The sequence below is a fragment of the Amphiura filiformis genome, chromosome 4 (genome assembly GCF_039555335.1).
Source record: "Amphiura filiformis chromosome 4, Afil_fr2py, whole genome shotgun sequence".
In the NCBI taxonomy this organism is placed as follows: Eukaryota; Metazoa; Echinodermata; class Ophiuroidea; order Amphilepidida; family Amphiuridae; genus Amphiura; species Amphiura filiformis.
In genome coordinates this window covers 34,782,358-34,799,049 of record NC_092631.1, presented here as the reverse complement: position 1 = coordinate 34,799,049, position 16,692 = coordinate 34,782,358, and the positions used below count along the sequence as shown (strand labels likewise).

The 16,692-nt window shown below is 36.5% G+C and overlaps 4 protein-coding genes across 4 annotated transcripts; 1 reads left to right on the top strand and 3 right to left on the bottom strand.

The window, feature by feature from the left end:
- Positions 1–7,077: 7,077 nt before the first annotated feature.
- On the top strand, positions 7,078–7,443 carry LOC140149814 (late histone H2B.2.1). The gene has a single exon (XM_072171855.1). It carries the CDS (start codon positions 7,078–7,080, stop codon positions 7,441–7,443), a length of 366 nt encoding a protein of 121 aa, XP_072027956.1.
- A 935-nt stretch (positions 7,444–8,378) lies between these two features.
- On the bottom strand, positions 8,379–8,690 carry LOC140149813 (histone H4). The gene has a single exon (XM_072171854.1). It carries the CDS (start codon positions 8,688–8,690, stop codon positions 8,379–8,381), a length of 312 nt encoding a protein of 103 aa, XP_072027955.1.
- A 1,687-nt stretch (positions 8,691–10,377) lies between these two features.
- On the bottom strand, positions 10,378–10,975 carry LOC140150157 (histone H1, gonadal-like). The gene has a single exon (XM_072172161.1). It carries the CDS (start codon positions 10,963–10,965, stop codon positions 10,378–10,380), a length of 588 nt encoding a protein of 195 aa, XP_072028262.1. The 5' UTR covers positions 10,966–10,975.
- A 4,944-nt stretch (positions 10,976–15,919) lies between these two features.
- On the bottom strand, positions 15,920–16,282 carry LOC140149811 (late histone H2A.2.2). The gene has a single exon (XM_072171853.1). It carries the CDS (start codon positions 16,280–16,282, stop codon positions 15,920–15,922), a length of 363 nt encoding a protein of 120 aa, XP_072027954.1.
- Positions 16,283–16,692: the final 410 nt, after the last annotated feature.

Sequence of the window (16,692 nt, the reverse complement as noted above, 5' to 3'; positions counted from 1 at the left end):
GCACTTTCAACCAATCAGATGACAGGAATCTATATGAGGTATATAATTGCATATAGTATAGCTTGTTTTGTTAGCATATACTATACTGATACCAACATTTTCTGTCCCTTTTTTCAATTTTCTTATTTTTCTTTGTATAATTACTCCTCCTATTTTTCTCTTCAACTTTTCTCCATGGGGGGGTCTCCCCTGGATTCATACACCCTTGCTGTTGAATACAATTCAATATGACATTTTTGCCTTAGCTCCAAAGAGAGTGGTCCATGTAGATTTGACCATGCATTCCATTTGTACAGATGCAACCCTTTTAAAATTTGTATTTAATTATTTCTTAATTTATGCTATTACTTTGTATTAGAACATAGTCGATGTTGTATTCTACTTGTATATAATTTGTATCTTGTATATGTGTCTGGCTATGTAAGTATGAAATCAACTAGATAATGCAACCACTATATTGGAAAGTCAATACAATTGCTATTTAATGTCATACCTTTCTTTGGATGCAAAATTAAGTATAAAAATGGGGTATTCCACTTGAAATCCATACACCTGCTATTCAGGTAACCCAATTCAAAATTCACCCTCCTGGTGTGGAAGATTAAGGTCATGTCTTCCATATAATGTTCACAATCAAATATCAAATCGAAATTACAAACACTTCTAACTTGGGAGGCTCTATATGTAATAATTGGGAATGAAACATAATGAAGATCCAAAAGCCTCTTAATTTTGACTTCTGGTGGAGGGAGGAAGTACTTCACTTTTTGTGTGAGGGAATTAAGATAGGAAAACTTTGGCAAGAGAAGGTGTCAAATTGTTATATTGACCATGGAAAATAATAATGACATTTTGAGTTTCCCAAACTTGCGCATTAAAGGAATGGGGTCTTTTTGGGAGACCTGAGTATGTATAATCACTACAGCTGATCACAGAGTATACTACTCGGATTTCTGGTAGTGAAGTCTCACAAAACACTGACATAAATGCAAAACTATTATGGTATGTATTAGTGCTCATATCGAGATGATATTTTGACATATCGGAATAATTAAACTCCATGTGTCAGCATTAATTGTTGATGTTCAGTGCATTCAGAAATGTTCACATTTAATAATCAGGAAATTAATAAAATGATTAAAATCTAAATAATTTGGTTTAATATCTGGTGTATATACAAAGCTGTGGGCCTCAATTCAGGCATGCAGTCACACTCATGTGTGCGGGTAGTTGTGCGTAAACACTAGGATCCACAACATACTCATCTATCAGGGCACAGTTCTATAGCCCAATACATTTGCACATTCATTGAACGACCTTTGAAAAATTGGGTACAAAACCTCGTACTCTGCAACTTGAGGTCAAATTTTGCTCTATGATCGTTTCATTGAGGTTATTGAACTATACCATTGGGATGAGGTCATTGTGGTCCATGCAATACAACACTGCAATCTGAGAATTTTAGGACTTCTTACTTTTACCCAACTTCTGCTTTTTTATATCGACATCTCCCAATTTATGTTGACATGTCGCGATATTTGTTATGTCGACATAATACATGTCGATAACAGCACTAGTATGCATTTCGTAGGCTTAATATGCTGCAAATAATTATGTAAGTTCCTGTATATAGACCAATGTATGTATTTTCTTTCCAATTTATTCTGTATCAATGCAACTTTGATTATGACCTGTGTAAGGCAAAAAAAAAGTTTCTCAAACCCATGCAAATAAGTATGTGAAGGCCATCCTGGCACATAGCCCAATGTGCTGGGCATAAATTTGAAAGGTTTTTTTTTACTTTAACAAAAAACGAACAAACAATGGCCTTGTAGCAGCAAAAAACAAGTGGGCTAACACAATAATAAAAAAAACCCACATTGCACTTCACTTGTTTTTCTATTAAAAAAAATGCATAGCTTCGCATATAGTTATTTGCAAAATGTTTGGGAGACAAACTTTGTTTTTTGACCAATGTTAAGTTTTTATTTATTGTAGTTGTACAATTTTATAGTAATGTTCAATAAGTTTGCCAAATTTTATCAAATGTACTGCTGTTGAATAGTTATAATAACAGAAGGGACTTAAATCTGATCAAGAAGTTAGCCAATGTCTTCACTACTAGTTACATCTAGCAGAGTAACAGTAGGATACTTGTTTGTAATTAGTGTAGCTTAAAAAACAACTCAGCTGTAAAATGCAGTCTTGCCACTTTATAAAGTTTGAAATAATAGTAACTGCCTTCTAAATTATTACTGTTAACTAGTATCTAGCTGAAATTGACTATTCCTGTTGAAATCCATACACCTCTATATGGAAGACATGACCTGAATCTTCCATAGGAGTGTGAATTTCAAATGGGATTATCTGAATGGATTACTCCATTTGAAATCTACACTCCCTGTGTGAGAGATTAAGGTTATGTCAAAAATTCAACTGGACAAGCCCCATGGCAGTTCAAATTCTTGCCATTCATTGAATATGTGATTCAACATTCAATGTCTATTTCACCCATTTAAAAAATAATTTATTTTTGATTTAATAAGCGACATTCAGAGAGCTGTCACCACTGAAGCACACTTTCCCCACATTTATCAGGTGTTTTTAACACAATGTTTACTAATGTAGCAACCGACTCCGGAAGTAAGTAAGTCAAACAGTGTGCTTTTGTCTCAAGAGATATGCATCATTAGTATCAGACCTTGGTACTTATGTATGCTCTTGCATATAAAGCACTTCGTTCATACTTATGCTAAGGCGCTATTTAAATTCCATTTATTGTAAGGAATTCCATACACACAAGGCAGTTAAAACCATGCTGATGCTGTGAGGCAAGTGTATTCTCTCCTAATCAACAATCTGCAGATAAATTACAACAATTGTATCTGACTTGATTTATTCCAATTACTCCTATCACAATCATTCCAAACTTGAAAATAAAATGTCTTGTCAACATTCAAAACCTGTTTTTTTTTCATTTTAATTCCATATTTACAAAACAGTACAAAGTGTCCCATATCTTCCTTTTACAAAAACCATGATCAGACAATCCCAATTCATTAGTTGGAATAAACTGGCTGCAAAAGTATGTAATTTGCACATTTTCTTTCAATTGATGCAAGTCTTAGCATTCAGAATATTGAGTAGGCTAAGATAGTACCCTTACCATACTACTTTATGTTAATATTTTAATTGATTGTAAAATAGGATAAAAAGATGTGTTTACTAAAAAGAAGAGTGTGTAGACTCATATTGAAATTAGTAAGTCTTTAGGCTTGATTGTCACAGCATACAAAAATGCATGTTTTTGGCCCTTATTTCCAAAAATGGGCATAATGTTACAATTTGACTTTTATTGCTAGTTATTTCCAACTAAAAAATTAGGATTGAGCCATGTTTCATTTGGCAAAAAAAGATATTTTTTTAATGCCAAAAAAATTAGTGCTGTATTTTACTGGAATCGAGAGTAAATCTCATCGCTGCTAACTCAGCCAACAAGACAATCGAACGGCGACACATTCCAAAAGATTTAAAACCCGAAATATAAATTTACCTCTACACCACTGTGTACAAAACCAGCACATTGCACCACTAAAATATGAACAGAAGTTTTGTTTTGAGGCTCTTACAAATGATATATTTCAGATCACAAATGTTTTAATGCCGAAAGTACTGTAAAAATTGCAAGCCATCGTTTCCTGAATCCACAAAATGTTTTTGCCCATTTGATGGTTTCCATGACTTCTGCTTGACTAGGTGAATACATTTTTATTTTAGAAAAAATCAAAACAATAATTGGTAATGTTGTGTAAAATCAATTGATACACCATACAGCCCCAATGTTTGCCATATAATTGCAATGTATATAGACCAACTTTTTATCTTGCTATCCTTGATGTGTTTATAACGATGTAAATAGGATGTGTTTCAAATAAAACTGTCAATGTACAGAGTAAGCAAATGAATCACCATGTTGTAATGCCTGATCAATTCCCCTTTTGTAGTCAACAATAAGCACTGTATTTGACCTAATTAGAGTAATGCTGTACTTTTAAAGCAGTAATTAAAGTATCTTCCGTTAAAAAAAACCCAAGAAACAAACTGAGTATTTTCTGTTTAGAGTTAATAACTGTGCACCAGTTATTTGGAGAATATAGTGAAAAACTGAGGAATTCTCCTCGGTTTTGGTGAAAATTATGCGCACTTGTAAAGACCTAGCTAAAACCCTGGTTATGAATACAAAATACAAGATGATCTTGCTGTAAATCAAATGACATTAATCTGTAGGTCCAATACTTTGCTCACAATGAACACACACAGACATGGAGAAGTCTGGACTCTTGAAGTCTAATTTCTTTAACACACACTGATACTAGAGCAGTACATGTTGGCCACAATTGGCAGGACTATCTTTTGGGTGTATTAATAATTTTAGATGTGCACTACAATGTAGAATAACACTGGAGAAGTCAACAAATTATGCCATGAAGGGATAGTGTATGGGTACCTCTGAGTTATTTCTTTATGCCCCTGGCAAATTTTGAATGTTAGTGCATAAACTGAAATAAAATTGTATTTTATGTGTACAAATCCAGCCTGGGTTAAAAATGGCACAGGCACTCTAGACTAGTTTGTCCCCATCGCTACAATCCACATGCATGATATCAAACCTCATCAGTTCATTTCAAATTTGGGCTATTCCAATTGAAATCCATACACCCCCTATGGAAGACATGATCTTAATCTTCCACACAGGGAGTGTGAATTTCAAATGGGGATACCTGAATGGGTGACTCCATTTGAAATCAACACTCATTGTGTAGAAGATTAAGGTCATGTCTTCTACAGGGGGTGTATGGATTTCAACTGGAATAGCCCATTTATGCACATCTTGTCAAATCATGACATGCCTGCGCTGCAAATCTTCATACATCCTGATGGTATGCATCCCAGGGGGTACTTAGTACAAATGACCATACGGGACGGGACACAAATATGGGTAGCATTTTCGGCCTTTTAGTATATCAATGACCACTTTTTCTAAGCCAATTTTGGTATATGAATGGGTCCTTTTTCAATTTTTTTTCTATTTTCTTGAAAAATAGCCCAATTTCGCCTCAATCTAGCAAAATTTCGAATTGTCCAAACAAATTTGGGAAAATTTGTAAAACTAAGACAATCTGCAATTCTATATAAGACAATATGGTTTAAATTTGGCCGAACATTTTGAATTTTGGTAGATCAATGGGTCCAAATTTCTTGAAAATTTGGTATATTTTTGGGTCCACTTTCAAATTCTCAGCGGCACACCCCTACCAAACTTGAGTACCCCCCTGGGTATGCATGCTGCTATAATGACATCATACAATACACATATAAATATATATGCATTACACCTTTTGCTCCTGGACTACACCTGTTGCTCCTGGACTACATTCCATTTGAAGCAGGTGGATGTATGTACTGCAACTGACATATTTCAATTGGTTTGACGCGAGGTGGTGCATGGAAAATGACAAGTCTCTGTCACTTTCCTCAAGTTTTCCTCTTATACAGATCTTACAACAACAAATAGTGTCTTTTATCATTTAAGAGTTACCGGTTCGCGGCTCACATGATTTCTCCCAAGTAGATCTGTTTATCACTTGATGCTGATAATACTGAAAACAAAGATAAAAAGGAAAACAATGTGAGATTCTATGAATGGGATAATAAAAAGAAACAGGTACGCATCTTGTACAAGACATGATAATTCGTAAACTAACTCTACATAAACAATCACCTACAATATGTTTAATATATGATAAGGATTTGCTACCGACAACCTCACACATTGGGTACAAATGTATTACGTTTTGGGGGTATCCATTTGTAAAACCACCTGTCTATAGTTTGTTCCACTTATAAATTGGCGGGAAAAAACACACGAGACTCATAACATTGTGTATTGATATAAAAAGGCACACACGCAGTTGGGGGCAGCATTTACGCTATACTCTGATCAGCTCATAATAGGCAGGACTCACAACATCGTGGATTGATATAGAATCGTGTACACAGCTGGGCGCAGCACCTACGCGAACTGCGCTCTGCATATAGCATGATTGACACTCGCTTTTGTGAATTTACAAGGGTGAAGTTAGGACTTTATTGACTCGCGCAACTCAAAAAACGAATAACTCTCGCCTATTATGAGCTGATCATCGTATAATTGGGCATTGTGTAATATGTGACTGGTGCACATTTATGCGAGTCAAGTAGAATATTAATGTTTCAGCCCATTTAGCAATTATGATCTGTTCCAACTCCAGTGACACCTCATGCATATTGTCCTAGGTAGGATTAGGACAATGTTCACGGGAGGGCATGAAAACTAGCTCAATGGACTTGTTGTATTGATTTTTCAAATACTAATACATATTGCAATGCATTCAAAGGTCCAGAGAAATTAATGATGTGTCACTGAAGCTGGAATAGAATATAGCAAGATTTAACCAACGTTAACCAAATTTCATCCCTAGATAAGCAGCCACTTTGGATTGATGCAAATTAGACACTGCTTCACTATTTGGATTTTCTAGGACTTTTGATATGTTTTTGTCCAATCTTTTGGAAGATGGATGCATGTGTAATGAATTGTTGCAATTAGTGGTGAGCATAAGTTGGTACTACACCCCTTGATAAATTTGTGACTATTTTTGCATTTTTCTCAAAAACTAATAAAACACTGGTAACAAAAGTTATGTATATTTATAGGGGCAAGGAATCCAGTTACTATCCAGATCAAACACAAAAAGCTCTAAAATTTGAAGCTATTTGAGTTTCAACAACATTTTTTCATGTTTTATTTGCTCTTTCCCACCGGCAATATATTAAAATATTTTAAGATTCATTACCAGTCATTTTACTTTCGCTAAGTTGGCTTTTTCGATATGCAAATCAATTTTGTATTTCTGGAATCAATAGTGTGTAACAGTACGGTAAGCTGTAGGATCTCTAATTTGCATACGAAATAATATAAATACGGTGCTTATTTCAGGACGGGTCATTCTTTGTTGAAGAAACTTAATCGACAACATGCCTGCCAAGACTAGCGGAAAGGGAGCAAAGAAGGCCGGTAAGGCCAAGGGCCGTCCAGCTGCCGGCACCAGGCGTAGACGCCGCAAGGAAAGCTACGGCATCTACATCTACAAGGTGCTCAAGCAGGTGCACCCAGACACTGGTATCTCCAGCAAGGCCATGAGCATCATGAACAGCTTTGTTAACGATATCTTCGAGCGCATCGCTGGCGAGTCTTCCCGTTTGGCTAACTACAACAAGAAGGCAACCATCAGCAGCCGCGAGATCCAGACTGCTGTCCGTCTTCTGTTGCCTGGTGAGCTGGCCAAGCACGCCGTGAGCGAAGGTACCAAGGCTGTCACCAAGTACACTACCTCCAAGTAAATAGTGTACCGACTATCAAACCCAAAGGCTCTTTTAAGAGCCACCATATCTTCCAAAAAGAGATATTGACATGTTTCGATGGTAGCTATACTTTGTATAATTATATTTTGATATAAAAGTAAACATGGTAGATGCTTGGCGAGTAAACGTATTTGAAATAGTAGAGGTGATTTTATGCAGTCGGTTGTATTTTTGTAATCATAAAAAATGATTAGAAAAAATTCGAAACATTTGGAACTTAATAACACTTACATAATGATAATCATGATAACTATAACCATCGCAAAAGAAAAGGTCCCGCCTAAACTTTTCGTCTGTATTACCATGATAATTTGCTATTCGTAATCAATTCATGCAGTTAAATCAATAATGATATTGGTATAAAGATGACAACAGGGAATCCAATCGCGGGAAAGTTGATAATTGACTTGGCAAAATTGAATAAAATACCATTAAAATAACTTCCTGGATAGGTTTAAACACATTTTAAATGGGAACTTGTATATAAAGATTGTCTTTTGTTTTCATTGGCTTTGGGTATCTTACCGAAAATCTATCAATGAATTCAATTGTGCAATTCACAGATCCGTTAAGTTATCCACACTGTTATGAAACAAACATCCATTTATTTCGTTCTCTACAAAAGACGCGAAACTTTTTGTGGGGTTAACAGAATATCGATTATAATTATTAAAACTACTAAAACAATAACGCAAATACAACCGTGCATATTAAAGACCTTGTTGTACTTTCCTGGATATATTGTATTGTTAACATGGCTACTATAATATTATTAAGTCATACATGCGAATAATGCCGTAAAATTAGAAAATTACCTGCACTTTTTCATGGACAACATAGTTTTGACATAAATAGCCAATTGGTCTCTTTTTAGAAGTTCTGGTGCGTTTTTGTGTTATTTAAGACGAAACAATCTAACCGCCGAATCCGTACAGAGTACGTCCCTGGCGTTTCAGAGCGTAGACAACATCCATTGCTGTGACGGTCTTTCTCTTGGCGTGCTCGCAGTATGTAACGGCATCGCGGATGACGTTCTCGAGGAACACCTTCAAAACACCACGGGTCTCTTCGTAGATAAGACCAGAGATGCGTTTGACACCACCACGGCGAGCCAAACGGCGGATAGCAGGCTTGGTGATACCCTGGATGTTATCACGCAACACCTTACGGTGACGCTTGGCGCCTCCCTTTCCGAGTCCTTTTCCTCCTTTACCACGTCCAGACATTATGCTTTCTTGTCAGTTCAAGAAATGATGAATGTGGTTCAAAATATACCCCTTTTATGGGTTCATTGCGGACGTTGTAGGAAAAATGTGCCTATCGTAGAGGGCAATACGCATTTCGCATTAACACTACTACCACGTTAATAATGAATATTAAGCTAAAACAAATCTCGACTTCTTGAGGACTTATTGATCAAATTTCGATCATGTTTTATTAGCTCATGCGATTTGTATAATTATGCAGCTACCTAGCTACAAACCCAAAGGATAAATGTTATGTGCAATTTTACTCATCTGATCAGAGTCCTCGCACAACCAGATTATCGTCCCATCACCTGAAATTCACTATCCGAATATGTAAATCCGAGTCTCATAAGCTTAGCTATTTCCAGAGCACTGTTCCCTTGTGGAATCAGGTTCCCTTTTCCGTTAAATTTATCGCTTCTTTGTACCTAATCAAGTCTCAGGTTCACGATATTTTATTTCCGTGTTTGATCCGGATGATGTCTACAATTGAAAATGCCCTAGGTGCAGGCAGTCATCATTTCTTTTGTGACTTTTTATTTTTTGTGAAACTTAATGTATTATATCTTAAATACAAAAGGTCAAAATTTTCATATGATGGTCGGCTTTTCATCTTAGCTAAATAAGCTATAAGTACATTATCAATAGATTATATATAGTTCACTTTGAGGGCGGAAAAGTGTCAATAATGTATTTTTTAAAATAATTTTCCATAAAGTTTGTATTATATCGCGAATTTCAAAAAAATCTAAATTACTTGATATCAGGAAGACAATGAAGCTCCGCCAATAATCCTGATAATAATACGATCGGCCAGATTATACGCTCGTACACGTATTGTAGGCTAGGCACTGTCCGTCTTGACGCATACTCTGTGCGTGTATCGCTTTTCGTCTTACGTCTTGTTTGTACATCCCGTCAGCTGCGTTCATTGTAGGCGCTGGAATGAAATAGCAATTTTCTTCGTTTTACCTCATTTGTTTGGCTCGAAATAAAAAGGGACAATGTGATCATAGGAATGTATTCTTTGTGCAAATCGCAAATTATTATATGGCCGCATTGAAAATATTCCGGCATGCATAGATAGATGCGTTCGGGATATTCTGAATTCTAAAAAGCCTATTAGAAGTAATAAAATTTAGTGACGATTTAACCATTCGAAAAAGAAAATCCCCATTTTCCGCTACATAAGAGCGATTATGATTGCCCACTATATTATTTAGACCTAGGGCCGGGATCAATATTGGCTATATTGTAATCAATTTAAGATATCGGTAAATCGAGTAATAATAGATTGGCTTACATTTCGCGCTATTGGTGAAAAATTAGCGCCATTTTATTTGCAACGTACAGTAGCCTGGCATGTCACTGTATTTATGTCTTAATATTAACCATCGTTAATGACAAATTAACTCAAAGGAACAGACACGCGTATGGGTTGTATGTGAGATCAGTGCTTAACGGAGATGATTTGTAAGTTAATAAATAAAACTTGGGACCACATATACTTTCTTACTTAACCATGTTGACATGGATACTCTATTATGTAGACAAAACAGTTTTCAATATTTAAAAAGCAATGTTTGACACAAAACTCATTTTCTCTTTTTTGAAAATTTGGGTGGCCCTAAAAAGAGCCTTTTGGTTTTGGCTTGATGTAAGCTGTTTACTTCTTTTTGGGTGCCGCCTTCTTTGCTGCCTTCTTTGCTGGCTTCTTTGCTGCCTTCTTTGCTGCCTTCTTTGCTGGCTTCTTTGCTGCTTTCTTGGCTGGCTTCTTTGCTGCTTTCTTGGCTGGCTTCTTTGCCTTCTTTGCTGCCTTCTTGGGCTTCTTTGCGGACTTCTTTGCTGCCTTCTTGGCCTTGGCAGCAGCCTTCTTTGCAGCAGCCTTCTGCTTCTTAGCCTCACGCTTCGCCTTTCTCTTGGCTGCAGCCTTGGCCTTGGCAGCCTTGCGGCGTTCTACGGCCTTAGCTTTCTTTGCAGAGTCGGTCGTCTTGCCAAGCTTGAATTTACCGCTTGCTCCCTTGCCAGAGGCCTGCACGAGGGCGCCGCTAGCAACTCCTTTCTTAAGGGCGGCCCTAAGAGGAGCCTTCATCTTAGCCGGGTCGACCTTGTAGTTGGCGGCAATGTAGCCCCTGATCTTCTGAGCTGATGAACCACCTCTCTCCTTGAGAGCTACAATGGCTGCTTGTACCATGACAAGGTATGTTGGGTGAGCTGCTGGCTTCTTGGCAGCCGCCTTCTTTTGTTGAACCATGGTGAAGTTGTACGTGACTTGCTACTCAAAATGAGAAACGTGCGTGCAAACAGGGATACAGACAATCTGTAAATGACTAAGTTTCGGTTAGTGAGTATATTTATTGACGTATTGCGGACGTGTTTGTAATCACCTGTTTTTATCGATCACAACAGCCCGCGTTCTTTATACATCGCTGTTTTTATCAAAATCTCAAAGAAATTGTGCTAGTGACTCTGTTTAGAATGGATTTTATGACTCCATGGCATGCATAAATTAAAACTTTCTTGATGCTACTAGCTTGCTGACATCAAAAGCTTCCCAGCAATAATAGATTTGATGGCTTAAAGTATGATTGCAGGAAATTTAAGCAAATTTTGGCATTTGTTTGTTCAAACTGTTGGTTTTCTCCCCAAATTTTCCCAAATGTCACGAATAGAATATTATTTTTTTCAAAATTATGCCGATGCATGTTCAAAAATAGCATATAGGCAGTATATCTTTGCAAAAGGATAGTGCTGTTATGTTTGTTTTCTTGACATGTGAAGGTTTAAAGAGGTGACTACAAAAACGCTTATCACCAGAATTGCGCCATTTCTTATTGCCCCGTCAGTTTCAGGCGGAGGTTGCCTGAGAAGCGATTTATACAAATTCTCGCGCTTTACATTGTTTTACCTTTTTCCAAGATAACAAACGATTTGATACTCTTCATTGAAAATATATCATCGTGATATCATAAGCAAACGGTTAACATTGTTCAAAACTGAATAAAAAGTAGATTGTAACTTAGCACGCCTGGTTATTTCACCGCCAATTACCATTACTAACAGATAGTGTCATAGCCAGGGTCAAGTTTGCCTTTCACCTCTTGATTATTGTGACAAAACAAGACAGGGAAATGATTTTTTTCTGATAAAAGATCCTTGTAAAGATTATTACAATAAATTATGATATTCAATTAGACTATAATATGTTTACATATTTACAATAAATTATGATATTCAATTAGACTATAACATGTCTTGTAGCAGTCAAGTTAGCTCAATCGATAAGGCGTTCGACTATGGTGCGAGATGTTGCGGGTTCGAACCTTGGCGGTGCCTAGTACGGTCTCGTGGAGTTAGCTTGAACTTCCCCTGGACACGGAACTTACTGCTAATTTGTCTCGTTGTAACCCGTACGAAACTCGGGGAGCCGATCCTGGTTGCGAAGGTTATTTGTGGAATGTCTAGGGTGTGCGCTCTTGAAACAGCAAAGTACCTGAATTGTTGTTTAATGGTTTGTGGAATGATGTGTGACCGTAGTGGTCAGCGACAACCTGTATTGTGCTGAGGCTTGTGGATCAACGTCTAGGCGTTGAGCCTGTGCGCAGCGCACTATAAATTACTGCGCTTTTTTCTTCTTCTTTTTTTCACGGTAATTTGCTTGAAAACCCTTGAAAAGAGGTAGAAGCATGATTTGAGGTGCACGAGCTTGCTTCAGATTGGTATTTAGAATATTAAACAATGTTAAATGAAAGTTCATACCATAACTTAAAATCAAACTTGTCATATATTTTGACAGCTAAAGGTAAAGGAATTTATTCCTCTACATTGGAATTTTACATATTATTGGATTACAAAATCTGGAAAAAAATTTTGGTGCAAAATAAACATTATTTCCGGTAGTATTTCATCTGATTGTCGATGCCATTTTTGTGCCAAATTATTAACAAAGAATACAGGAGAAATTATTATTAGGCATAAAATTAAACAATCACGTGCTAGAAATGTAAAATCGACCAATAATATGAGGGTGAAAAGATAGTGTGCCTTAGAGTTTGCACTGATTTTGAAATCAAAGGTGTTCCCTCTTTGCCCTCCGACTCAAACTCAGTCAAAATAAGCTTGAGATGACAAACTTACCCAATTAATCACAAAATGAAATATTGCCTCTAATTTAAAGTGTTAATCAGTGAATCACATGGTCCAAAATGCCTTCAAAACATTATTTTATCGATATTGTAAATCATGTAAATTGGTCAATTTATCCGAGGCAAAGTCGCACCGTAAAACAAACGCGCGCGTCAGCTTTAAGATTTCTATTTGTTTTGCCTATACCTAAATCCTCAGATATGCGTCCCTCATTTTGGTAGAATTATCTTTAGACACCCACCCACACCACCACCATCACCGGCAGATATATCAATCACCCACCCCCCTAAAACACACCTTCTGTTATAGTTAAGGAAGCTAGAAGACAAATCGCGAAGACGATCAATTAATTTTACATAATACATTATTAACATACTAAATCATTATGAAAACTTGAAAACTTGAAAGCTGCAAATCTTAAATGGTCAAAATAAAAAGATTGGTGTCATCATTTTTGTACAGTTAATATTGACTTTGTTAGTGTCCAATTTTGTCCAAAACATCAAGACAGATAGATCAACGTATTATCGCGTCATGATCTTAGTGCTTTGCTATAATAAAAGGTTTTGAGATATTTCCTTAAGATATCAAGAGCTATCTTAAGAACCACTTAACCAATACTAGGCTTGTTTGCATTCATTTTAATTAATTTCTCATGCAGGTTCCAAATAATAGACATGCAAATTTATATTGATAAACACAATTTAGGCTATATATTACAAAAACAATCACACACCAAAACAAATAAACAAGAAACACAGACAACCATGACAGCAACAAATAGCAATCAATTGGAATTTGGAAATGAATATATGCAGATGAAGCATGAGAACATACATGTAAACAGAAGTATAGGGCCTACATACTAAACTCAACCCAGAAAGTATCGAAACGATTATAGATGGTCAGATATATCGGGAACTGAAATATATAGCAAAAACATATTTAATGTATATAAAGCGCAGCTTTCTCCTGCGCATTTTGATACCTCTTTTGTTGCTCTACGATTGAGTTATGGGTGCTTGAGGGGCTTCAAGTCGGAATTTTAAAGTTGCACTTAGCTCCTATTCAAGCCAAATGCGTTCGTCATGTACACACACACACAAAATCAAGACATAGGACACCGATATGCTCTGTTTACTTAACCATGAACTTTACTTTATTTTACTCCTTCGACTTCCAACTTCAATACTTGCTACCCTTTACTTATCTTTGACTTATCTCATGAACACTTTCTGCTGACATCTCAATACTTGGTGTGCCCACCAATACTCTCTATCACTGCCTGGATTCGGCGGACAAAAAGCAATGGTCATTTATTGGTCACAGTACAACGCATTTGGCTTGAATAGGAGCTAAGTGCAACTTTCAAAATCCGACTTGAAGCCACTCAAGCGCCCATAACTCGACCAAATGATATCGTAGAGCAACAAAAGAGGTATCAAAATGCGCAGGAGAAAGCTGCGCTTTATATACATTAAATAAGTTTTTGCTATATATTTCAGTTCCCGATATTTCTGACCATCTATAATCGTTTCGATACTTTCTGGGTTGAGTTTATAAGCAAAAAACACATACTATAGAACGTAGTCAGGGGGGGGGGAATCCCGGAACAAAATACGTTCATGTACGTTTCGCCTACTAAATCGATGTTCATAGTTTTCCATCAATAGCCCAGCAATGTGGTTGGAAATGAGCACACGGGCTTAGCTTTTTTACATGAGCAGCATGAATGAATTCAGAAGGGGAAACAATATTGAAAAATAAAGATGAATAATAAAAAAAAAATAACCTTCACTCTTCTGAGATGTCAAACGATAATTTCTTAAAACGCTTTTCCAATTTTCCCTTGTTTTAAAAAAAGACCTGAAAATTTGGAAAAATTTGTTGAAACTTACACCTGTTAATATAAAACTTGAGACAGAGTATACAAAAGGTCAAGCATTTGTGATGCTTTGTACCAGTGGTATTAATCCCATACATTTTCTCAAAATTGGACGAAATAATATTTTCACCAATTTTATTATTAAAAAAAACATTTGTGAGTTTGTTGCACAGCAGAGGAGACACACTATTACACTCACAAAACATATGCGCTAAAGATTCATTTGATTTCTTACAACTGAAAGACATACTAGTACGTGAGTCAGTTCTACCGATTTTATAAAGGAAATTATTTGTGCAAATATTCACGTGAAAATTTAATTCTAGTTAAATTGATCCTAAAACCAGAATGAATTATTTTGTACCAGAGAAGATGTTTCTTCTAATCTTCTCCTTTTGTACAAAATAATATAGGTTTAAAATATCAGCGGAAATGGTAGCTAAATTGGATGTTGCTCGGGGGGCAATCAACTTTATAAGTGACGGTATGTGCCTGTTAATAAGCCCCCTTTTGAAGTCTGATATACCCGATGACCCCCTTTTTTTAAATATTATATCCGATGCCCCTTGTTTTTACATGAGGCTACCCAAAGATCTTTTTTTCTAGAATTGTATCATCAAAATGCAACAAAATAATGAGGATTATTTTCAAATTCTCTTATTTCATCAAATTTGTATTGTCAATTTGGGAAATTTGGAACAAGAAATATAATTTTTGCTCAATTTTTTAAAAACATTTTCAACCTGTAACCCCTTATTTGAAATTGTATACCCAATGACCCATTCTTTCAAAATATTATACTCTATAACCCCCTCCTCCTTTTTTTTCATTGTGTTTGTTTGTGCAAAATGACCCCCTTTAAAAATCGTTTAGTACCGATAGGACCCTACTTCGCGACCCCAGTAGGCACACACCCGTCTCATCTAAAGTTGAGTGCCCAGGCTCCCTTACGTAATATTATTGTAATATTATTAACTTTCCTATTAAATGATTTCATAATTCGATAATCCAACAGGTATATTTAAAACAAGCAAAAAAAAATCATAATTTGACAAATCAAAAGGCGTATAGGCCTAATTTAAAACAAACAAAGGAACTTATACAAGTTCAAGATCTCTTTTTGGAATATGTGGTGGCTCTTAAAAGAGCCTTTACATGTGTAAACTAGTAAGTCAGTTTACTTCTTCTTTGGCAAAAGAACAGCCTGGATGTTTGGCAGAACACCGCCTTGAGCGATGGTCACGCCTCCGAGAAGCTTGTTCAACTCTTCGTCGTTACGGACAGCCAACTGCAAGTGACGTGGGTTGATTCTGGTCTTCTTGTTGTCACGGGCAGCATTGCCAGCCAACTCAAGGATCTCAGCGGTCAGGTATTCCATGACAGCTGCCAAGTAGACTGGGGCACCAGCACCAACACGGTTGGCATAGTTGCCCTTTCTCAAGAAGCGGTGCACACGGCCAACGGGGAACTGAAGTCCTGCCCTGGATGAGCGGCTCTTAGCCTTGCTCTTTGACTTTCCTCCTTTACCACGTCCAGACATGATGATTTGTATTTTGTTCAGTGTCGATACAAAATGAATAACTTTAGAAAATTTACAACTCCTTATATGTGTTTTAGTGGGATCCTACCGAAGTTTCACAAGGGATTAGTTCTCTGTTCCTCAACCAATCAGCGAGTGACATTGACCAAACCGTAGATTTAGTATTGACTGGTGCCTACTCGTAATGATGTTTCTTTTTTTGTAGTGTTTTTCTTAACACGTCTTCAAAGAAGCAGCGTAACTGGAAGTGATACAAATATACATTATAGTAAAATAATACCATGTTGATATAAATGAACAAACAACGAAATTAGAACATTTCTTTTATATATTTTGGTGTGTTTCTGCTGAAGTCTCACAAGGAATCCTTATTTTGACCAATCACCGAGTGGTATTGATCAAAACATGTA

What these genes read in the sequence shown, in the direction of transcription:
- LOC140149811 (XM_072171853.1), bottom strand. Translation starts at nt 16,282, where the DNA reads ATGTCTGGACGTGGTAAAGGAGGAAAGTCAAAGAGCAAGGCTAAGAGC.
- LOC140150157 (XM_072172161.1), bottom strand. Translation starts at nt 10,965, where the DNA reads ATGGTTCAACAAAAGAAGGCGGCTGCCAAGAAGCCAGCAGCTCACCCA.
- LOC140149814 (XM_072171855.1), top strand. Translation starts at nt 7,078, where the DNA reads ATGCCTGCCAAGACTAGCGGAAAGGGAGCAAAGAAGGCCGGTAAGGCC.
- LOC140149813 (XM_072171854.1), bottom strand. Translation starts at nt 8,690, where the DNA reads ATGTCTGGACGTGGTAAAGGAGGAAAAGGACTCGGAAAGGGAGGCGCC.